Source organism: Rana temporaria, chromosome 3 (assembly GCF_905171775.1).
Source record: "Rana temporaria chromosome 3, aRanTem1.1, whole genome shotgun sequence".
NCBI lineage: Eukaryota > Metazoa > Chordata > Amphibia > Anura > Ranidae > Rana > Rana temporaria.
Genome location: NC_053491.1, coordinates 231,208,538 through 231,232,382, shown reverse-complemented (window position 1 = coordinate 231,232,382; position 23,845 = coordinate 231,208,538). Strand labels below are relative to the sequence as shown.

Below are 23,845 nucleotides of genomic sequence, written 5' to 3'. Positions count from 1 at the left end.
GTACATGGTAAATCCAACCCCCCCCCCCCCCCCCCCTAGGGGTTCCAGCAACCCTACTTCCAAAAGGGAATTGGTTAGAGGAGAAACAAAGTTGTTCTAAACCCTCATATTTACTTATTCATTAATACTTTGATATGCTAAAAGTGAAGTTACTGTTGGGGGGGGGGGGGGGGGGGTCATGTCGTCGCTGATTGATTGATGGTGGCCATGCAACAATCCTTCAGAGTTTTGATACCACCAAAGCGCCACAGTTGCCACTGACCCTACTGAACTGTAATACTCATCTGAGAGATTCATTTCAGTAACCCTATCCTCCAGATTTGAATTGCCTGGATGATGGCACATTCCTCTAAAAATGTATACTGGAAAGTTTCACCCTACCCTTTCAAAGATGGTAACCTAAGGCAGAAACACTTTAACCAAGTATTAGATTATATATTGTGCTTTTTTTTATTTTATTTTTTCTAGGGAACTTCTCTGCGTACTAACCGAGAATGAGTTGCTTTCGCTTGAGCGAGCTCTGTGCTCTGCTTCGTCTGAGGACCCTTCTGTGCACCTATCATCAAGTCTGCCGCCTCCTATTGACTCCAATTCCATTCACCTTGATGGCCAGACAGGACAATCAGAGGCAGACACTCCTTCGCCACAAAGCACCACTGATATGGAGTCACCACAAGAGACTTCTGAATCTTGTAACGTGGCAATGAGTGATACAGAAGTTAGTTCTCAGGATATGTCAATAGGCTTAGACAATGGGACAAGCCAGGATATTAAACTCCAACCTGCAACAAAACCATTAGAAATACTCCGCAATATGCATATGAGATACACTCTGAGGTAAATGGGGGGGGGGGGTGTGACAAATGTGCTTTTAGGAATTCTTATTGTACAGTCATGCAATCCATCTGTCATATAATGCCAAACGCATAAGTTCCCTATATTGCTTCTTTGACTGGGGGCTTGATGGACCGTTGCATTGTAAGCCTCTATGCTGCATTTTGTACAGTACATCATGGCCCCTGTTTTAGTGCTTTTGTTATATCTGTGATCATGCAGTGACGACAAATAATAAAAAATGTATAAAAAATTATTTGTAGAGTAATAAGAAAATGTAAAATTGTTGGAAAAGTAGTGCAGAATCTATTGGTTTCTGCCTGCACAGGTTAAAGGGGTTGTAAAGGAAAACATTTTTTTTTCATAATAAGCATCCTTTACCTGCAGACATTCCTCTTTTCACTTCCTCATTGTTCGTTTTTGCTCAGAAGTTGCTCTATTTCTTCTCTGTTCTGTTCACTTCCTGCTTGTCTGATTGTTACTCACCACCGTGAAGGGAGGCTTTACTGCGGTGGTCAGTGACGAGCTCACCCCCTCCCGGGAGCTACATATGTGCGGCAGGATGCTCTCTACGTGTTAGACTTCAAGGAGGTGTGAATTGCTGGGCGTGCCGCATCTCATACTGGGAAATGTAGTTCTTACATGAACGAGCGATGCAAACCAGGAAGTGAATGAGAGAACAGAAACCAGAACGCCGGAGGTGATATAGATGAAGGAATTTAATGGGTATTTACTTGTTTTTTAACAGAATCATTACACTATTCTGTCTGTCTACTTTGCAGACATCCATTTTAGGCAAAAAAAAAATTCCTTTAACCACTTAAGCCCCGGACCAATATGCAGCCTAAAGACCCAAGGGGTTTTTACAGTTCGGGACTGCGTCGCTTTAACAGACAATTGCGCGGTCGTGCGACGTGGCTCCCAAACAAAATTGGCGTCCTTTTTTCCCCACAAATAGAGCTTTCTTTTGGTGGTATTTGATCACATCTGCGGTTTTTAGTTTTTGCGCTATAAACAAAAATAGAGCAACAATTTTGAAAAAAAAGCAATATTTTTTACTTTTTGCTGTAATAAATATCCCCCAAAAACATATATAAAAACATTTTTTTTCCTCAGTTTAGGCCGATACGTATTCTTCTACCTATTTTTAGTAAAAAAAATCGCAATAAGCGTTTATCGATTGGTTTGCGCAAAATTTATAGTGTTTACAAAATAGGGGATAGTTTTATTGCATTTTTATTTTTTTTTATTTTTTTACTACTAATGGCGGCGATCAGCAATTTTTTTCGTGACTGCGACATTATGGCGGACACTTCGGACAATTTTGACACATTTTTGGGACCATTGTCATTTTCACAGCAAAAAATGCATTTAAATTGCATTCTTTATTGTGAAAATGACAGTTGCAGTTTGGGAGTTAACCACAGGCGGCGCTGTAGGAGTTAGGGATCACTGTGTATGTGTTTACAACTGTTTGGGGGTGTGGCTGTAGGAATGACGTCATCGATCGTGTCTTCCCTATAAAGGGAATGACGCGATCGATGCGCCGCCATAGTGAAGGACGGGGAAGCCGTGTTTACACACGGCTCTCCTCGTTCTTCAGCTCCGGGGAGCGATCGCGACGGAGCGGCTATAAACAAATAGCCGCGCCGTGGTCCCGGATCGCTCCCCGAGCGGACCCGACCTCCGCATGTAGCGGGGGGGGGTCCCGATCGGACCCCCCACCCGCTAATAGGGGAGGACGTACCCATACGCCCATGTGCCTGTACGTGCCATATTGTGGACGTATATGTACATGGGCTGGTCCTTAAGTGGTTAAAGTCCTGCCTGTCTTAGGTTTATATTAAAAATGTTTACTTAAGGTATGCCATATATGCTTGTTTGGGAATGTACCTAAACTTATGATGCTGAATCCCTTCATTATTTTGACTTGTGTTTAGAAAAACAAGATTCCAAGATGTGCGGTCCCGGTATCGCAGTGACGGTGACATGCTGCACCGCCTCTTTGTATGTATTGCTGGTGAGTCATTGGACCTCATTTTATGGAATGTCTGGAATAACCGTTTACCAATCTGCTTTAAGCTGTCGTTTTTGCGGAGCTATTTTTGCCTTTGTTTGCCCCTATTCACACTATGTAATGCGTCGCACACATGCATGTTGTTTTTTTTTTTTGTGTACAATGCTGGGTGTAAAGCATAGGGCAACCACTTAATTTCAATGGTTTGCCCTGCTTGTGACAAATGAGCCCATGCACCTTTTTAGCTTCAAGCCATGTGTAAAAACATGCATCTTGGTTTCGCATTTGAGGGTGCCATTATCTGTGCATTTTGTGTGCATTCACATGCTACACTAGTGTGACTGCAGCCTTTTGCATGCAACTATGGGGTATTGGTTGGTTGATTAGAATGCTGTGTTTTACAGGTGTTGCTGATCAGCTACAAACCAACTTTGCAAGTGACTTGCGTGTGATTCTGAAAACCGTGTTTGAAGCTGTGAGTTCAAGGCAACAGCAGGAAACAGAAAGTAAGTTATGAACCCCAATAAATTGTACTGCTGCTGTCCTATTGCTAGTTAGTAAAGTGATCATAAAAATGTCTGTGGGTGTTTATAAATACTGTGTTTTTTTCTTTTGTGTGTGTAAAGCATGCAGAAGGCAGTGGTAATGAATCCTTTTAGCCCTATAATATACTATTCTGTTAACATTTCTGTTAAAATGTTACTACCCACATCATAAAAGACTATCAATAAATGTTGTATTACGTGCTGTTCATACTCGGTCACTATGAGATTTGTTTTCTGTATTCTGCAAAAACCTGGTTGATCCTGCTGTTCTCTGTCTCCCTCTTCTGTCCATGTCCCCAATTCAGCTAGGGATTTTGCACAGCAGTGTTGGCAGCTCTGCGCATGCTCTGTTTTTAGTGAGTTTCTTTGCTAAGCATTTCCTTCCTAATGACATCTGAGCAGCCCATGTGAATATAGAGTCACACGTGGATGTATACACAGTGGTAAATGACAGCCCACTCCCACCCTCCTTTTCCATGCATATTACATGTAGATTAATGGAGGTTTAAGACACAGGCTGGCGGGCGTGACACAAGCAGCTGTGAATGACAGAAATCCGCCCACACCATGTTATTGACAAAAATAACAGATTTGATTTCAAATATATATTTCTATGACAATTTTAACTTTGTTTTATTTTATTTTTTTCAACTTGTGACCAGCAGAAGAAGACTAGAAGTTACTTCTGCTTATTTTTGCCTGCAGACAGGCTGGGAAAGATCTGGGTCATGTGACAGCTATAGATCAATTAGGATAAAGGGTGCTTGTATGTATTTTTTTTTATTAAATAATTACATTGCCATCATTCATATAGTGAACTAGGAGGGAGATATAATTGATACTATTTAGTATCACGTTAAGGCACCCTTAGACAGGTGGTGTTAGTTTCTCAACTGCCCATTTAAGACCAAATCGGCTTGACAAGCTTACTTCTTTGGGTAGCTTTAGAGAATGTGAGACTGTAGGGGGGGGGGGGGGGGTGTGTGTGTGTATATCAGGGTTTGACAAATTTGCTTGGAATCTAGGAGCCAGCTAAAAAAGTTAGGAGCCAGAAAACCCACCCCGTCCCGACGAGCTTGCGCGCAGAAGCGAATACGTACGTGAGCAGCGCCTGCATATGTAAACGGTGTTTAAACCATGCATGTGAGGTATTCCCGCGATTGGTAGAGCGAGAGCAATAATTCTAGCCCTATACCTCCTCTATAACTCAAAACATGCAACCTGTAGATTTTTTTTTTTTAAACGTCGCCTATGAAGATTTTAAAGGGTAAAAGTTTGTCGGCATTCCACGAGCGGACGCAATTTTGAAGCGTGACATGTTGGGTATGAATTTACTCGGCGTAACATTATCTTTCATAGTATTACAAAAAAAAATGGATAACTTTACTGTTGTCTTATTTTTTAATTAAAAAAATTGTAATTTTTTTTCCCAAAAAAGTGCGCTTGTAAGACCGCTGCGCAAATACGGCGTGACAAAGTATTGCAACGATTGCCATTTTATTCTCTAGGGTGTTAGGATAAAAAATATATATAATGTTTGGGGGTTCTAATTAGAGGGAAGAAGATGGCAGTGAAAAATTACATTAGAATTGCTTTTTAACTTGTAATGCTTAAATTGTAATGCCAACGGCCACCACCAGATGGCGCCAGCTCACACAAGGAAGAGCTGGGGACATGCCCACCTTCCAAGCCAAGTCGCCAGGACGCTATTTCTAGTCGCCCTGGCGACCGGGATTTGTCGCGCCCGTGTGTGTGTGTGTGTGTGTGTGTGTGTGTGTGTGTGTGTATATATATAGGTCTCTGTCTCTCTCTGTCTTCGCAAAAAAAAAATTCCCTACAAGTCTTAGTGGCAGCTGTAAAAATGCCTCTTGAGAGAATAGGAGTGGAAAAATGACCTAGATTCCATATTTTTTCCTAGGCACAGCTGAAGATGCCTCGCGTTTGCCAGACTGTTCAGTTTGTCGGAACTTGGAGCAGCAGACCAGTAGCACTTCTGTGGGTATGTTTTCAGAGAAGTAGCTTGCCGTAATCTACCTTCGGTCATGGCTGAAAAGGGCAAGGAGGACCAGCCCCATTTACAAAGCAAGATTTAATATTTACATTTCAGACTGCGCCTTTCACGTTCACCTACCTTTTTTGTATTTGTGGGAGTGATATCAATGCTTCACAGGATAAAACCTATTCGTAAAACAAAATAGCGGCACTAAAAGGATTAACCATGATCAAACCATATAATAAACACAGTAATACATTTTGCAAATGTCCATAGTTGCGGATTTGCCATGTCAAGAACCAGTGGCAGCACCCTTGGAGGGAAGCAAAACTATCAAAAGGGAACACACAGGGGCACCAGACTAAGTGCAGTATGTTAAGATGGTTCAATTAAAAGCAAAACGACAAGTGGCAATTCACATCTTGGTAGTTAAAAACAGGCATGTAAGGAATCATTTCAGTGAGTCCTAAGGATCCCGCGAGTGGTCCTAGTAGATTGGTGACATCCGATGGTGCGCCTGTGAAGCTGCAGGGTGATGGAAAGTAGCTGGCCATGACATGAACCAGCGAGTAATGCAAGATGGTGCTGGACAGGATGTGATGTCACTCAGGAGGCCGTGCTGACATCAGGGCGGTAACGCGTTTTGAAGCTTCTGCTTCTTCAGACCTGATAGGCTGACAAAGACTTCAGCCTAATATAGGGGCACTTATCAGCAGGGTGCTCCAAAGACTCTTCTGGTCTGCCCTGCTGATGAGTGCCTCTATATTTGATGTCTTTGTCAACCTATCAGGTCTGAAGAAGAAGCCAAAGATACAAAATGCGTTACCGCTCCTGACGTCAGCACAGCCTCCCAAGTGACATCACATCCTGTACGTCGCCATCTTGCGTTACAAGCTGGTTCATGTGATGGCTGGCTGCTTTTCATCACCCTCCAACTTAACAGGTGCACCATCGAATGTTCCCAATCCACTAATACCACTCGAGAGCCTTGGGGCCTGACTGGAATGATTCCTTACAAGCCTGTTTTTAACTACTAAGATGTGAGTTTTTCACTTGTTTTGCTTTTAATAACTGTAACTTTCTTAACATACTGCATCTAGTCTGGCGCCTCTTTTTTACTGCTGTTGGCTCCTGCTCTGCCAGTATTCACAAATAGTTACTAGTGAACCGTGCAATCACTAGCCAGTTTGTTAGCTTGGAGATGGGGGGGCGTATCAGGGGAGTGCCTTGCCATCCTAAGCTGTAGGGCTGTACGTTTCATTTGATGCACACAGTGTAGAGAGACAGCTGTAGTCCCTGCATGCAAGATTAGCTCCATAGAATGCTGCCACCCCAAGACAGGAAATCTGGGGCAGTGGTCATGATACCAGCTTAATTGGAACATACTGTAGGCTAGGAATAGAAATAAAAAAAGAAGCTCAGTAAATGATTCAAGTATCTGTGAGTTAAACTAAGCAGTGCTGGGCAGAGGAGCATAACAGTTAATCTGAACTCGGGAGATACCCAACGCCACGCGTGAGCTTAAAAAAAAAAAATTCTAGTCCTGATACATCGGACTACTTTTGCCGCTTTACTAAAACTGCCCTTCACCTGCACCTACAAAGTCCCGTTTCCAGAGTCTGTCCAATGGGATGCCTCTTGCTACTTCCTTATCCAGCCCCCAAATCTGTACTAACGATATGCATGCTTGTTTTATTTTCCTTCTAGTGACTCCAGAATGGATCCCTGACAGCGCCAGTACTCAATGCATGAGTTGTTATGCACCCTTTACACTTTTACGTAGACGGCATCACTGTCGTAGTTGTGGAAAGGTAAAGATGTATATATTTTTATACTGAGTATATGTTTAATTCGCTTTGCCTATAAAAACAAATTGATGCTTTTTCACACAATTTGGTTGCAGGGTATTTTTCCTTTTTATAGTGTCTGCATTTTTGCTGTATAATCCAATGTAGGGTGGAATGGTTGGGATAATGTGGGAAGGTCAGGCGTATTTCTTGTGTGGAGTCAACATTTTGTAAATTCCAGTCTCTACTAAAGGTCCCTATACCAGTATGCCAAAATGAGGCATGGCCACACTCTTTTGCTACTTGTGGAGGCACTTGCCATAACTCAATGCGCAAATATTATTTGTGTACTTGGACAACATTATCTAAGCTTCATAGCACCCCACAATAAAATAAAAATGGACTGTAACTGGCATACTGATGGTGCAATTCCTGTGCAGTGATGCAGCTATCCAGATTAGTGTTGCAACTCCATTTCACCATTGTGTACAGGACAGGGCCTTTTACAGGTCCACAAATGTAATATATATCGATACAACTTATTTGTCTGACAAAAGTTCCTAAAAATGAACCAGGACCTCAGACAAACCTACAGATGAGTTAAAATGGTAAAGAAGCTATATGCTCATAGGGAATTAGTAACCTTATGTGCAAATTGGTAGTGGTGGGTTTCATGCTAATGAAAAGGGAATTTTATGAATGTATAAAATGAAACTACTGAAAGTGGAACATTACCCATATCGACTTGGGGGAAAAAAAAAGAATCTTTAGCAGGGGTCCAGAGGTAGAGATGGTCAGCGCGGAACATTCCAGAGGGTAGTATTTGGGGCATTAGTGGTAGGTTGACTAAAGCACATAAACCCGAGATAAGTATAGTAACAAGTCCAAATTGCAACCTCGGAACACCCAATAAGAAGACCGTATGTGACTGGTCTAAACTACGTGGCATGTTCACCAATGCCAGGAGCCTGGCGGACAAGATGGGTGAACTAGAGATACTGTTGAATGAGGAGAATTTCGATTTTGTGGGAGTTTTAGAGACTTGGTTCAACAGCTCTCATGATTGGCTGGAAAACCATTCAAGGGTATTCCCTTTATCACAGGGAGCTAGGGAGAAGGTGGAATCCTTATGAGTAGAGCTCCAAAGGAGGAAACTAAGGGGAAAGTAATACTGGGAGTATGCTATAGGCCTAGCCTGGGGGAGAAGGGGGAGACGGACCTCCTATTACAACTTGGATTCAGTGGTGTATTTAGGTTTTGTGCTGCCCTAGGCCTGACTAAATTCATGCACCCCCTAATTTAAATACGACCCACCCTTCCTGTAAAAGCTGCACCCCTTCCTATTTAAGACCCGCCCTATCATCTGTAAACCACACCCCTCCATCTCCCCCTAGCAACAAAAATACTCCCTTTCAGCACAAATCCTCACCCTCATATAACCCCTTCCAGTGAAAATCCCCCTTCTCAGCACAAACCCTTGCCTTAACCTCCCCTTTCTCAGCATAAATCCCCCCTCCCCTCACAAATCCTCCCCCTCCCAGCATAAATTACATCTCTCGGCACAAATCCTCCCCCATCTCCCCCTTCCAGCATAAATCCTCACGTTCAGAAAAAAATCCCCCCTCATCTCAAACCTGTGCCTCCTTCTCTGCCCTCCCAGTACACCCCCCCCCCCCAGCTCTTTCTCCTGTTCTGTAAGAGCAGCCTGCTCTGCTGGGACTTGTAGTGCACTCTGGGTGGGGGAGGCGCTGAGATATGGCAGCCTGCTCTGCTGGGACTTGTAGTGCACTCTGGGGGGCTGAGATATGACAGCCTCCTATGCTGGGACTTGTAGTGCCCTAGACTACAGGGGATGGAAGAATGGCAGCCCACTCTGCTGGGACTTGTAGTGCCTTTAGTGGGGGGGATGAGGATTCCTCAGTCCCCCCACAGTCTAAGGCACTACAAGTCCCAGCATAGGAGGCTGTCGTATGTCAGCCCCCCCCAGAGTGCACTCAGGTCCCAGCATAGAAGGCTGCCATATCTCGTCCCCCACAGTGCACTACAAGTCCCAGCAAAAACAGGCTGCCACCAGTCCTCCAAACACAGCACAAAGACTGCACAGCCTTCCACCCTCTCCCATACACTCACTCCTTGGCTGCCATACAGTCAGGCTCCCCACTCTCCACTTACAACGGTGTCCTCCTACATGAGTCTGGCCTGGATGTCACGCTGCATGGTTAAGCAGTGGGCGGGACGTCTGAAGAAGACACATCCAGGCTCCCAGACCCCAGCGCAGCACGCAAAGGCTGCAGATAACGCAGCACTGGTCAGACACCTCAGTGGCTCTGGGTGGTGGATGCCGACGCTGCGTGTGTGCACACGGGAGGCTGTATGTGAGCCGGGACTTGGGAGGAAGGGTCGGGGTAATGTCTTTGTGCAAAAGGGGCGCCGCCCCCCGCAAAATGCCGCCCTAGGCCTGGGCCTTGTCGGCCTAGGCCAAAATACAGCCCTGCTTGGATTAGTGGCAAGGATGGGACGTGTCCTAATGGGGAATTTTAATTATCCAGACATAGACTTGGCAGGAAGCAACCGTGCATTTGTCCAAGGCTCGCCAGTTCCTAAATGTCTTGCAGGACAATTTCATGGGTCAGATGGTGGACGTGCCAACAAGGAACAAAGTGTTACTAAACATACTGATTACCAACAATACAGACATGATCATGGATGTGGAAACAAGGGGCAATTTAGGAAACAACTATGACAGGTCAATTAGCTTCAGTATAAATCACACAAATGGGAAACATAAGGGGAATACAAAGACACTGAATTTCAAAAGAGCCAACTTCCCTAAACTACGGACCTTGCTAGAAGATATTAATTGGGGTAAAATCTTAGGAACAATGAACATGGAGAGATTGCTACAGAGAATGGTCACAAAACTAATAAAGGGACTGGAGGATATTGGTTATGAGGAAAGGTTACGCGCACTGCACTTATTCTCTGGCAAAGAGACGCTTGAGAGTGGATATAATTTAATTTACAAATACCATACTGGTGACCCCACAATAGGGATAAAACTTTTCAGTGGAAGGGAGTTTAATAAGACATGTGGCCACTCATTAAAATGAGAAGAAAAGAGTTTAACTATAACTGCGTAGAGGATTCGTTACTGTAAGAGAGGCAAGGATGTGGAATTCCCTTCCACAGGTGGTGGTGGTTTCAGTGGGAATCATCGATGGTTTAAAAAAACTATTAGATAAGCACCTGAATGACCACAACATACGGTGTCATTTGACAAGCAGTTAAACAGAATCAGTGTTGCAAAAGGGATCACCCCCTTGTGTCAATATTTTGTTGAACCATCTTTTGCTTTAATTACAGCCTTTAGTCTGTTGGGATATGTCGCTACTAACGTTGCACATTTAGACTTTGCCATATTTGCCTGTTCTTCTTTGGAGAACTGCTCAAGTTCAGTTAAATTTAGTGGTGACTGTTTGTGGACTGCAGTCTTCAAATAACAATTTTTTATTTTGTAAAAGTTCAATACAAAACATAAAAGCATTGCAAACGTTGGAGAGAGTACAAAATTTCAACAATAAGTGCAAGCGCCAGTCCGAGGCTGGGCCGGCATAGGAAAGAGGAGGGACCAACACCCCCACTCTCCACCACCGGCCCCTGAAAAATCTCAATAGAGTCAAGTGGTATAGGACCGTGCCATAGTAGTTTCATGGTTATTCATACACTTGGTAACATCTATAATATCTAAGAATCAAAGAGAAGGGAAAACAAGAAAAGGAAAAAGAGAGAAAGAGGGGGGGGGCAGGCTAGAAGAGTGGAGATGGCAATGTACCTCGGTATTCTGGTTGTCGGCTCACGGCAGGTCCTCCCTGGCATGCCACCTCTCCCAGACCAGGTCACGGTCGTTCAACCTGTCCCGAATCCTGGCTGTCATCTTTTCCATGAGTTCTACATCCTTGACCCTGGCATAGAGGGCCTCTTGGGATGGGGGTAGTGGCTTCTTCCAGTGGAGAGCTATCAAGCACCTCACAGCTGTAAGAATATGTCTAAGTTTGAGAAAGGCCCAGAAGAAACCGCTTCGGGGAGAGGGGTATGGGCACCTCAAAGAGGCGGGATAGGAGCTCCAGTGTCAGAGTCCAAAACGGGACAATCAGGGGGCAGGTCCAATATATGTGGAACAGAGTGCCCACGGGATTGGTTACAGCGCCAGCAGCGGAGGCAGAAGGGTAAATCCTGTGGAGTACGTCCGGAGTCAGGTACCAAAAGAAAAGCACTTTGTACGTGTTTTCCCTGTAAAGAGTACATATAGAACTTTTGGCCGCCTGCCTCCAGACCGTCCCCCATGCCTCCTCCAAAATCACCTCTCCCAGCGAAGCATGTAAGCGTGTTTACCTCTGTCTTGTATGGAGTACTTGTTCAAGATTTGGTATATATCTGATATTAGGCCCCTACGTGCTGTGCCCTCGAGTATGATATGCTCAAATGTGGATAGTTTCGATAATTGGGAACGGGGGGCTATTGCGTGGGCATAGTGGCGGATCTGTAAATAGCTGAAGAAGGCCTGTCGTGGGAGGTCATGTTTGGCTTGGAGGTCAGTGAAGGAGTGCAGGGTGCAAGTCCTGGGGTCCACCAGATGTCCGAAATGAAAAAGATTTTGCGAGACCCAGGACCATGACATCGGGTGGGTGAGACTCGTTGGGATTCTGGTGTTATAGAGAAAGGAGGTCAGCAGAGAGCTATCAGACTTAAGTTTATAGTCATGAGCCAGCCTTTTCCATAGACGTCGGAGGTGCTGCATAGAGCCTAGTAACCGTCCGGGCTCGACCTCCACATTCGCGTTCCACTTGTTGTAGGACCTCTGGGGAAACCACGATACTATCGCCCACAATTGGGATGCTTGGTAATATTTAACCAGGTCGGGGAACGCCAGGCCTCCCTCAGTCCGCGCAGCCGTCATGACCGAGCGTGGGATCCTGTGGCGCTTGTAGTTCCACACATGGCGGAGGAGATCCGCCTGCAGGGGGCGCGCAAGTGAGCATAGGGGACTGGGACAGGTAGAGTCTGGAAGAGGTACAACAATTTAGGGAGAATCACCATTTTAACAGCCGCTATCTGGCCCAGGAGGGATATCTGCTGGGGTTTCCATTTAAGGATTAACCACCTGATCGAACTGTAAAGAGGAGGGAAGTTGGCCTGGTATAAAGAAGCAAAAGTCGGGATCAGTTGGACCCCCAGGTATTTAAAGGAGGCTCGCTCCCAGTGGTACTGGAAAACTGACTGCAGATGGAGGATCTCCAATTCGGGCAAATTAAGCGGCATGGCCATAGACTTGGAGGTGTTTAGTTTTGTATCCCGAAAGGGCCCCGTAGCGTTCAAGTTCCGCGTAGAGGTTAAGCAGGGAGATGCGAGGGTGTGTTAGGGTGAGAATAATATCATCGGCAAAGAGGGAGATTTTAAACTCCCTCCCTTTCACTGGAATTCCCCGAATGCTCGGGTTGCCGCGAATCATCGCCGCCAGGGGTTCGACGCAGAGGGCAAAAAGAAGGGGGGAAAGCGGGCACCATTGACGGGTCCCATTGGTGACGGGGAAAGGTGGACGAGGTAGCGAAAGGGGTCTTCACCTGCGAGACTGGGTTGGTATAAAGGTGCAGGACCGCCTGGAGAAAAGGTCCCCTGAACCCCATGTGTCTCAATGTGGCAAGCATGAAGGGCCAGCCAAGGCGGTCAAACGCCTTTTCTGCGTCTAGGCTCAGGAGCAAAGACTCCGAGCCCTCCCTGCCCGCCACATCAATAAGATTAATTACTTTTCTTGTGTTGTCCCCCGCTTGGCGGAGGGGGGACAGCCCACCTGGTCTTTTATGGACCAAGGAGGGTAAGACTACATTTAGGCGGAGCGAGAGGACCTTTGTGAAAATCTTGAGGTCAGAGTTTAGCAGGGCTATCGGCCTGTAACTGGCGCATAGTGAGGGGTCTTTGTCGGGTTTGGGGATCAGGGTAATGTAAGAGCGTTGCATGTCCGACGGAATAGGGGTCTGCTGAAGGAATGCATTGAAAAGCTTGGTCATGCATGGGAGGAGTATGGGGAGAAATGTCTTGTAATATTCGTACGGCAACCCGTCCGAGCCTGGGGACTTGTGGGCAGGTAAGGCCTTAATGACCAGAGTCAGTTCTTTGTCGGTTGTGGGGAATTTCCGGTCTATTGTACAGGTCTGCATAGAATTCAGCGAATGCGTCCGCTATACTTTGGGGATGGGATAGAGTGTTACCCGATCTGTCTTGTACCTGGTGCGGAGTGGAAGCGAGCAAGCAATCTGCCAGTTTCCTTGCTCATTCCACAGATTTTCAATGGGATTTAAGTCTGGGCTCTGACTAAGCCATGCAAGGACAATCACTCTTTCCTCCTTCAGCCACTGTGTGGTCATTTTTGCTGTATGCTTTCAGTCATTGTCATGTTGGAAGGTAAATCTTCTCATTGACAACTTTCTGGCAGAGGGCAGCAGATTTTCCTCAAGAATTTGACAGCATTTTGCTCCATCCATTTTTCTTCTATCCTGACAAGTGCTCCAGTCCCCGATGCAGAAAAACACCTCCATAACAGGATATTGCCACCTCCATACTTTACTGTAGGAATGGTGTTTGGAAGGTGACTTGTATTGGATTTCCACCGGACATAGCCTTTAGTGTTGAGGCAAAATTAGATTTTAGACTCCCCTGACCATAACACGTTTTTCTATGTGGCCTCAGTATCTTTAGGGTGTGTTTTTTAAGGTGGTCAGAAGGGGGTTATTCTTTTCTATACCCACTGTATTTTTTTCTGCCTAGTGACAGTATTAAAGCCTGTTTTATTTTTATATTTTGTTTATGCTAAAATACACAGGAAGTGCCATGTTGTGCTATTATCTCAAGGTTAAAATCCTATATACATAAAAGGATCTTTAAATGTTATGTATGGACTTTCATGTTATTTCTATTTTTCTCCTTGTAGATATTCTGTTCCCGCTGCTCAGGTTATTCATCCTCTCTGCCTCATGTCCCCAATGCTCAGCCTGTTCGGGTTTGCTCTCATTGCTATCATGTGCACTGCAATCCCCAGGATCGGGTCACAGAAGACCAGCACCTATCCTGACATCAACAGAGAAGAAGTGGTTTCGAAACGCATTTCAATGACAACCTCCTCCTTATTACATGGTGTTTTGTGTGGCCCATGTAATCTGGGATTGTATAGCACACAGACAGGACTGTTGTTTTTTTTTTTTTTTTTTTTTCTACATCCTACTTGTGTAGGAAATTTTTTGCTGCAAGTTCTAATCAAACAGGGATCCATTTTAACACCCCCACAGCTATAAGTTGTATGGTTTTACGATAGGGTGAATTTCTTCTAATTTTTGGCTTCCTAAATCAGAAGGCAAAACTCCAGGCCAAATTTTTTATTTTTTTTTATTCAATTTACAGTATTGGAATGGCTTGGAAATGTTGTCTTTGTTTTAATTGCCTTCTGCACCCCCTTGGGCAGGATTTCTCTTCCTGCTTGTCCTCGTTAAAAAGGTCACAGAGAAAGGATGTCCATGGAAGAACTGTAGAATGGGATTGTATTGCATATTTAAATAGCCAGCACATCAAATATTGAACCTCAAATTTTAAAGCCCAAGTTGAGGTAAAACGTAAAAAAAAAAAGTATATATTCTGAAGTGTCACCTGTGCTGGTACTTGCTTGCATATTTGAAATCCTCTGTCCATCTCCCATACCCCACAGCCATAATCTTGAATTGCTGCAGGGTTAAAAGAGCTGAGGGACCTCTCACAGGCCCTCAAGAGTGCCAACTATGCTTGCCCTCTCCGCTTCCCTCCTTCATTTGTAAAAACTGTACTATTGCTTCCACGAATGAAAAAAATATGTATGAATGGAGGATAAATGGGAGAATAAAAGGTCCGCCTCCTTTGCTTTTCATTCACCTGTGACATAACTCCTGCAGCACTGGAAGATTACGACTGCATGGGGTATGAGGGGTGGGCAGAGGGAAGCCAGCCCCAGCAGGTAGGACACTTCATATTAAAGTACATTCTCCTGTGTTGTGTTTTTTTTTTTTTTTTTTTAAGTTAGGCTTTAAAAAGTTTGAGGTTTCATTATAAAGAACATGAGTATAGTTTCAAAAACACATATAGTATACAAACGAACAGTTAAGACCGCCCACCACAATATGGTACGCCATCCCAAAAAATAAAGAAAAGAAGTGATACACAAAGTTCATTTTTTCCTTCACTTTATAATAAAATCTCAACTGCCTAGATTTTTAGGTTTAGCATTTGGCGTGCTGTAATACGATCACCACTGACCATACATTGCCAGTAAGGTGAATAAGGTATGGTGGTGAGTGGATTGGGCTGTACTAGGTTTGGTCTCCATGTGTAATGGAAAGTCTCCCCGGCAGGGTCAAAGACAAAAGAGGCCTTAACCTTTCCCTGATCTGTACAAAATATCATCAGAAAAAAAGCTACTTTAGTTACACCTTGGGATCTATAATGTAGGTATATGTGAAAGCTGCAGCTACTATACGTTGCCTATGTACATATGTTTGCCAACACTTATTGGTTAATAGAATATGAATTGAGAAAAAAATAACTGACCTATGCAAATTAAAATGTCCTTATGTATCAATGTAGATGGGGGAGGGAGGGGTGGGGGGAGGATTGTCTGGCAAACTGATTCTCCTTTCTCTTCAGTGAGAACAGTATGAAAGAGCTAAAAGAGGAATTGGATGCTTTGAAAAGTCTTTCCTCGGATACACTGATAATGTTCAGGGTAGCTGATCAAACATGAACTGTATGCAATGTATACTTTTGATTATCTGTGTCATTGTTCATAGGTTTTGTATCTTTTCTTGCTTATTCTTTCTTCCTCCAAGAGAGATGTTTAGGATATTACTAAAGACACTCATCTTGCCCTATACTGGTACTGTATCTGGCGGATTGAGCATACGTTTACATTTAATTCTGCTACAGACTTGTACAAATATTTATATAAATGTGTTATAGAGGAATTTTGGACTAGAATTTCCTCCACAACCCCGGTATTTCAAAACTTGTATCATTTTTGATATTGAGATCATAAGCCTCGTTAAGAGAATCTATTCAGGTAAACTAATGATTCTAGGTCTACAATAAACAGGGGGTTTAGTCGCTCATTGGCTTAAGATGAACCTCTTGTTCCCCTTCGTTGTATTCAATGGATTTTATTGTGCTGCAGATGTGACTGTTTTTTAATAATGGGATATATATATATATATATATATATATATATATATATATATATATATATATATATATATATATATATATATATATATATATATATATATATATATATATATATATATATATATCCCTACTATCTGTGCTGTTCCCAGTCTCCAAGGACATTTTCTATAGTCTGGCTACTATTTCAAGGATTTCATATTAAATAGAAGCACATGATCAGGACTTGAAGACTTATTTTAAATAGAGGGGAAGGGCTGATTAATTCTCACCTTTTTACAGGAAATGTCAATCTTTTTTCATTACAGTGACCTTTTATCTCTCAGGGGTTATACACAAAGCTAACTGTGCACAAGGCAACAAGATGCCCTTTTTAACAATTTTCTAGCTCAATAAATGGTATTATTTTTAAAACTGTGTCTAGATGTGATTGTTCAACATGCGGATGTTATAAATGCGTCTAAGGGGATTGAGTTGATGTATAAATTGTTATTAATTGTATTTACCTTCTGCAGGCCAGGTATTTATGCAGCGCTTTACAGTACTGTACATTCACATCAGTGCCTGCTCCCAAGGAGCTTGCAATTAAGAGCTAACCACTAAGGCCACTGTTCTTTTCAGTAAAGTGGTACCATTTTATAAGTACTTGTGCTCGGCAGACTAAGGTATAAACCTATCCAGGTTTATATTAGGGGTGCACTGTTATCGGTATAGATGCCCAACATTTTTACAAGTACTCATACTTGTGAAAATGCTCCCGATGCTGAAACCGATACTTTGTGGTGCAATTTGCATCAATTCAAAATGAATGGGCGCAAATCACACTGCAAAGAATCGCATGTAATTTCCCCCCACTACCCGTGTGTGTGTGTGTACCCAGTATAGAAAGGGCCATCTACTGCAGCAAAAAATTTTGGCAGTCACATTAAAGTATATATCTGCATAGTGACCCTGTCCCGCCCAGGGCCGGATTAACAATGGGGCTGATGGAGCTGCAGCTCCAGGCCCCTTTCTCAAGATAGGCCAATTTGCCCAAAAAAAAATTTTTTTTTTTTAAGATCGAATTTGGGGGGTTGTAGCTCGATGACCAGAGGTCACAGAAACCCCACATTTGGGGGTAGGCATGGGAAGAGCTACCCCACAACTGGTTATAATATGGGACGGCTATCATTTATGGTTCCGGAGATACGGGCCTGCTTGCACAGCCTGTCAGAAGCTACATTCAGAGCGGCCAATATAAATACAAGCTGACACACTGCAGCAAACTGATGGGATCACAGTGCTTATAATAATTATTTGTATATTACTCATGGTAATTAACCCCTTGCCACCCAGGCCAATTCTGACACTTCTCTACTACATGTAAAAATCATCATTTGTTTTTTGCTAGAAAATTACTCTATGGTGGTCTTTGCACTTTTTATGTTGCAGGGTACAGAGCTGCACGATTCTGGCTAAAATGAGAATTGCAATTTTTTTGCTTAGAAGATAGATCACGATTCTCTCACGATTGTTGCGGCGTAACATCATCTTTCACATAAAAAAAAAAAATGGGCTAACTTCACTGTTTTTTGTTTTTATGGTTTTTATTATTCATTGAAGTGGAAAAATGCAGTGTGACATAAAATATTGCAGCAATAGCCATTGTATTCCCTAGAGTCTCTGCTAAAATATATATAATGTTTGGCAGTTCCAAGTAATTTTCTAGCAAATAATATTGCTTTCTAACTTAAACAATTGTTGGACTTTAAGTGGTTAAATTTAGTTACAATGTTGGTTACAATGTTTCATTTTGTTTACAAACTTCGCAGACTGCCCAGATTTTTTCTTTACATACAGAAGTGTATCCCTTTGATCTAAGAAGGAAGTGTCAGTTACAATGTTTCCTGTTAAAAACTTGGCAGACTGCCCAGATATTTTCTTTTGACAGCTGAAAGTCTCTCCACTTGTTATATGAAAGAATCGTCAAACTCTGCTCTGCATTGAAGATCGTCAGGGGGGTTGAATCGAGATCACGATTTTTTTAACGATTATTGTGCAGCTCTAGCACGGTATTTTGCGCAGCAATTTTTCAAACATGTTTTTTTGGAAAAAAAAATGTCATTCATTAAAAAAAGTTAGTTAACCACTTCAGATCCGCACTATAGTAAAAATACGTCTGCAGCGCGGACCTGAAGTGCCAAGTGTCCGTGTTTAAACGGCCTGCCGTTTCTCTGCTGGAAGCGCGTCCCCGCGAGCGCGCTTCTGCAGAAAACTGTGTTGGCCGTGTCCCTCGGACACAGCCAATCACAGATCGTGCTGAATGGCCAATCACAGCGGCCATTCAGCATTCGATCTAGCCGTCCAATGAGAGATGATCTCGAATGTAAACAAATGAGATCATCTCTCATCGCCGGCTTTCTCTCCTTACACACAGACCGCGTGTGAGGAGAGAAAGATAACAGTTTTACAGTGCATTACAGCGATCGATCGTTACAGTGAAAAAAAAAAAAAAAGTGAGTGACACAAACACTACCCACAGTCCCTGCCAGTGCCACCTTCCAGTGCCACCAGCCAGTGCATTCTCATCAGTGCCACCTGCCCCTGCCATCAGTGCCACCTGCCCCTGCCATCAGTGCCACCTGCTCGTGCCATCAGTGCAATCTGCCACCTGCCCGTGCCATCAGTGCCGTCAGCCATCAGTGCCACCTGCCATCAGTGCCACCTGCCCGTGCCATCAGTGCCGTCAGCCATCAGTGCCACCTGCCATCAGTGCTACCTGCTATCAGTGCCATCTGCCCGTCCCATTTGCCGTCAGTGCCACCTGTCAGTGTCATCAGTGCCACGTGCCATCTTTTGTCATTGCCAACGATGGCTAAAAGATCTTTTTCACTTACGGAGGCATACGAAATTATTGCGGCCGACGAGAGCAACGGGGAGCTCTGCGATTCGGATTCCTCCGCAAGGTCAGACGCCGGATCTGATGTTGACTATGAGCCGGTAGTTAGCAGTGAAGAGGAAGAGGAGAAAGAGGAAGAGGAGGAAGAAGAGGAGGAGGAAGAAGAGGAGGAAGAGGGTCCGCCCGCCAGACGAAGGTGTATTGCTAAGGAGGCAGTGCCATCCACCAGCACTGCTGTGCCATCCACCAGCACCGCTGTGCCATCCACCAGAACCGCAACACCTCGTCAAGCAAGGTCACGTACCAGTAGGTCCCATGCCAGCCTTCCCTATTCCCTTCAGTACCCCTTGTGGCTTCCTCCTAATTCAGGAGAAGCCAACATTCCCCCTTTCACTGCCCAGCCAGGAGTCCAAGTGGACACAGAAAATTTTGCCCCAATAGATTTTTTCAATTTAATTTTTACTGAGGACATGCTTGCCTCAATTGTTTCCCAGTCCAATCTCTATGCCCAACAATTTATTTCCAGTCACCCCACATCCTATTATGCCCGTCCCTTCCAATGGAGACCCCTTACAGTGGAAGAGTTTAAAAAATTTTTGGGCCTCGTATTCTGTATGGGACTAAACCACAAAAACGAAATACGTTCATATTGGTCAAAACGCCCCATCTACCACATGCCCGTCTTTTCCTCAAAAATGCCCAGGTCCAGATATCAAATGATCATGCGATTCCTACACTATAGTGACAATACCCAGTGCCCTCCCCGAGATGACCCAAATTTTGACAAACTTTATAAAATTCGGCCACTACTAGATTATTTTTCCCAAATTTTCCCCCAGTTGTTTACCCCGGACCAAAACATCTGTGTTGACGAGTCCCTTGTAAAATTTTCTGGCAGGCTCGGCATAAAGCAATTTATTCCCTCCAAAAGGGCCCGCTATGGAGTGAAGCTCTACAAATTATGTGACCGTGCCACCGGATATACCTATGCCTTCAACATATATGAAGGAAAGGACAGCCAGCTACACCCCCCTAATTGTCCAGACTACATTGGGACCAGCGGGAAAATTGTTTGGCAACTCCTAAACCCGCTCATGGAGAAAGGCTACCACTTGTATGTGGACAATTTCTACACAAGTTTGCCCCTTTTCCGAAACCTGTATAGAGAGAAGACACCCGCATGCGGCACCGTACGGTCGAACCGGAAGGGCTTTCCTCAAAGCCTCGTCACCAAGAAGCTAAGAAAAGGGGAGACGGCGAGTGCACGCAATGAGGAAGTTCTGGCCGTGAAATGGAGGGACAAAAGGGACGTGTACGTGCTTTCTACCATCCACAACAATACATGCGTTACCATCAGAAGGAGGAATGGGCAAATCCAGAAACCTAAATGTATCCACGAATACAATAAGTTCATGGGGGGTGTCGATTTAAATGATCAAATGATCGAGCCCTACCTTTCCACAAGACGATCATACCAGTGGTATAAAAAAGTTTCTATTTACTTATTCAATTTGGCCATATACAACACCTACGTATTATATCGAAAATCCACTCCAAGACCCAAATCCTACCTTTATTACCAGGAGGAAATCACCACTGCCCTTTTATACCCCAGCAACCCACCAGCAACCATTCGATCCGATGTGGTAAGCCGACTCTACGAGCGCCACTTCCCAGATAAAATCCCTCCCGGACCAACAGGCCGAAATTCCCCAAAAAAATGCCGGGTGTGCTCCAAAGATGGAGTGAGAAGAGACACCCGTTTTTATTGTGCCCAATGCCCTTCCCAACCAGGCCTCTGCGTAGTTGGCTGTTTCCGCCGTTATCATTCCTTACTAAATTATTAGTCACTTCCTGACATTTACCTTTACACCCCTTATGCCTCTGCTTGCTCTGTATTTGACCCTGGCTTGTTATTTGACCACGATTCTGCCTACCGATTTTGTTTATACCTCTGCCTGATATGGAACTGACCCTGGACTGTTATTTGACCACGCTTATGCCTACCGATTCTGTTTATACCTCTGCCTGATCTGGAACTGACCCTGGACCGTTTGGACCATTCTTTTTGCCTGCCTCTTGGACTGATCTTTTACCCTGCCAGTGGACTAGTGGGATTCAAAGCACAGGGGTCTCACATGTGAGGGGCTCCAGAATTGTTTTTCTGGATGAAGAAAACTATTGTTTTTGTTTTCTCATTCTAGATTAGGGTCTGGTTGCCCGGAGGCTTCAAAGAGATTTGGGTGGGAGAAGCCTCTACCCCTGTCCCCATTCTGTCCTGAACGAGGCCCTACTTCTGCCTGCTGCCTGTAGGACCTATGCCATCATGCATGTTGCCTGGACAATTGCATTTTCTTTTGCTGACCAAGTCCCTGCCTGCTGCCTGGACCAGTGCTATCGTCCCGTGGACAACTGCACTACTAAAACCACAGGTACATTTTTTGTTTACCCTTTGCTTAGCATAATGTATTGTGGGGTGTAATTCTTGTCATGTGCATGCTATGTGTCCCTAGAACACCTGTTGGTGTTCCCTGCATATTGGGGCTCTGTATGTGGTCAGGCTGTGAAAAAGTCCCACACATGTGGTATCGCCATACTCAGGAGGAGTAGCAGAATGTATTTTGGGGTGTAATTTTTGCTATGTATAGGCTATGTGTTGGCAATATCTTATAAATGGAGAACTTTGCGTAAAAAAAAATTGCGTTTTCATTTTTTTCCCACATTTTCCAAAACGTTTGGAAAAAAATGAATCATTCAAAAGACTCATTATGCCTCATAGATTATACGTTGGGGTGTTAGCTTTCCAAAATGGGGTCACTTTGTGGGCATTTCCATTGTCCAGGTGCTCCAGGGCCTTCAAAAGTGTAATAGGTAGTCAACAAGTTAGATGTGTAATTTATGCTCCTAGAACACCTGATGGTGCTCCCTGCATATTGGGGCTCTGTATGTGGTCAGGCTGTGAAAAAGTCCCACACATGTGGTATCGCCATACTCAGGAGGAGTAGCAGAATGTATTTTTGGGTGTCATTTGTGGTATACACATGCCATGTGAGAGAAATAACCTATTACAATGACAATTTTGTGAGGGGGAAAAAAAAAATAAAAAAAATATTCATTTTGCAAAGAATTGTGGGAAAAAATTACAACATCAAAAACCTCATCATGCATCTTACTAAATACCTTGGAATGTCTACTTTCTAAAAAGGGGTCATTTGGGGGGTATTTGTACTTTCCTGGCGTGTTCAGGGCCCCAAGAAATGAGATAGGCACCGGTACAACAGGTGTGATAATTTTTTTATGATTTGCACCATAGCTTGTAGACTCTCTAACTTTCACAAAGAGCAAATAATATCCACTAATTTGGGTTATTTTTACCAAAGACATGTAGCAGTATAAATTGTGGCCAAAATTTATGAAGAAAAATTAATATTTTGCTAAATTTTATCGCATAAACTAAGAAAAATTCATTTTTTTTTCAAAATTTTCTGCCTTTTTTCATTTATAGCGCAAAAAATAAAAAGTCCAGAGGTGATCAAATACCACCAAAAGAAAGCTCTGTTTGTATGAAAAAAAGGACAAAAAATTCATTTGGATACAATGTTGTATGACTGAGTAATTAACATTCAAAGTGTGAGAGTGCTGAAAGCTGAAAATTGCTCCGGGAACGAAGGTGGTTTAAGTGCCCAGTAAGCAAGTGGTTAAGTTAGCACAATTTTTTTTTGGTATCCTAAGCGATGCTTTACATTTTTTAGGTTACATGTTTAGCGTTACAGAGGAGGTCTAGTACTAGAATTATTGTTCTCGCTCTAACGATCGTGGCGTATGTAACCTGTGTGTATCTGGCTCTGATACTACCAGTGCCTACCCAGCCAATGACTAGTATCTCTCCCCACGCACACTCTCACCTGCTGACCTGTGGATGGGGGAATCACCCTGCAGTGTTATTGTGTTCTGCCAGTGCGTACAATGATCAGTGTTGCTAACTTTAGCTGGCAGCACTGATTGCTTTAAGAAAAAAAAAAACAGGCTGGTTGTACTCAAGTTGATTAATAGATTGACTTGACTGCCCACTGTCATACCCTCCACACTCCTCTCCTGTACATACTGCCCCATCATACCCGCCACACTTCTCTCTGGTACGTACTACCCTCTGTCATACCCCCTCACTCTTCCTGTACATACTGCCCATTGTCATATCCTTCACACTCCTCTCCTGTACATAGTGCTTTTTTCCGTACCCTTTGTACTCCTCTCCTGTACATAGTGCCCACTGTTAGACCCTCCACATTCCTCTCCCTCACCTGCACATACTTCCCACTTATATACCGTCCATACTCCTCCCCTATGTCGCTTACCCACAAAAACAGTTCTTTAAAATTATACTGAATATCCTCGATGTTACCAGCTCTAGAATAGACACACTTTTGTTAGTTCAACTAAAGGAAATCTCAGTTCTCATATTTGTTCTGCCCCATTATTAGTACTCATTTAATTTTGTGATTACTACTATGATGTATAGAGGAACATCGGGGATCTCAG

The 23,845-nt window shown here is 43.8% G+C and overlaps 1 protein-coding gene across 1 annotated transcript in view; it reads left to right on the top strand.

The window, feature by feature from the left end:
• Window positions 1-16,255, top strand: part of LOC120932202 (lateral signaling target protein 2 homolog) — a 71,356-nt gene extending 55,101 nt beyond the window's left edge. Inside the window, exons 8-13 of the mRNA XM_040344424.1 lie at window positions 469-837; window positions 2,775-2,854; window positions 3,256-3,357; window positions 5,315-5,395; window positions 7,097-7,200; window positions 14,162-16,255. Of these exons, the coding sequence (XP_040200358.1) occupies window positions 469-837; window positions 2,775-2,854; window positions 3,256-3,357; window positions 5,315-5,395; window positions 7,097-7,200; window positions 14,162-14,302 (877 nt within the window). The 3' untranslated portion in view covers window positions 14,303-16,255. The remainder of the gene's footprint in view (window positions 1-468; window positions 838-2,774; window positions 2,855-3,255; window positions 3,358-5,314; window positions 5,396-7,096; window positions 7,201-14,161) is intronic.
• Window positions 16,256-23,845: the final 7,590 nt, after the last annotated feature.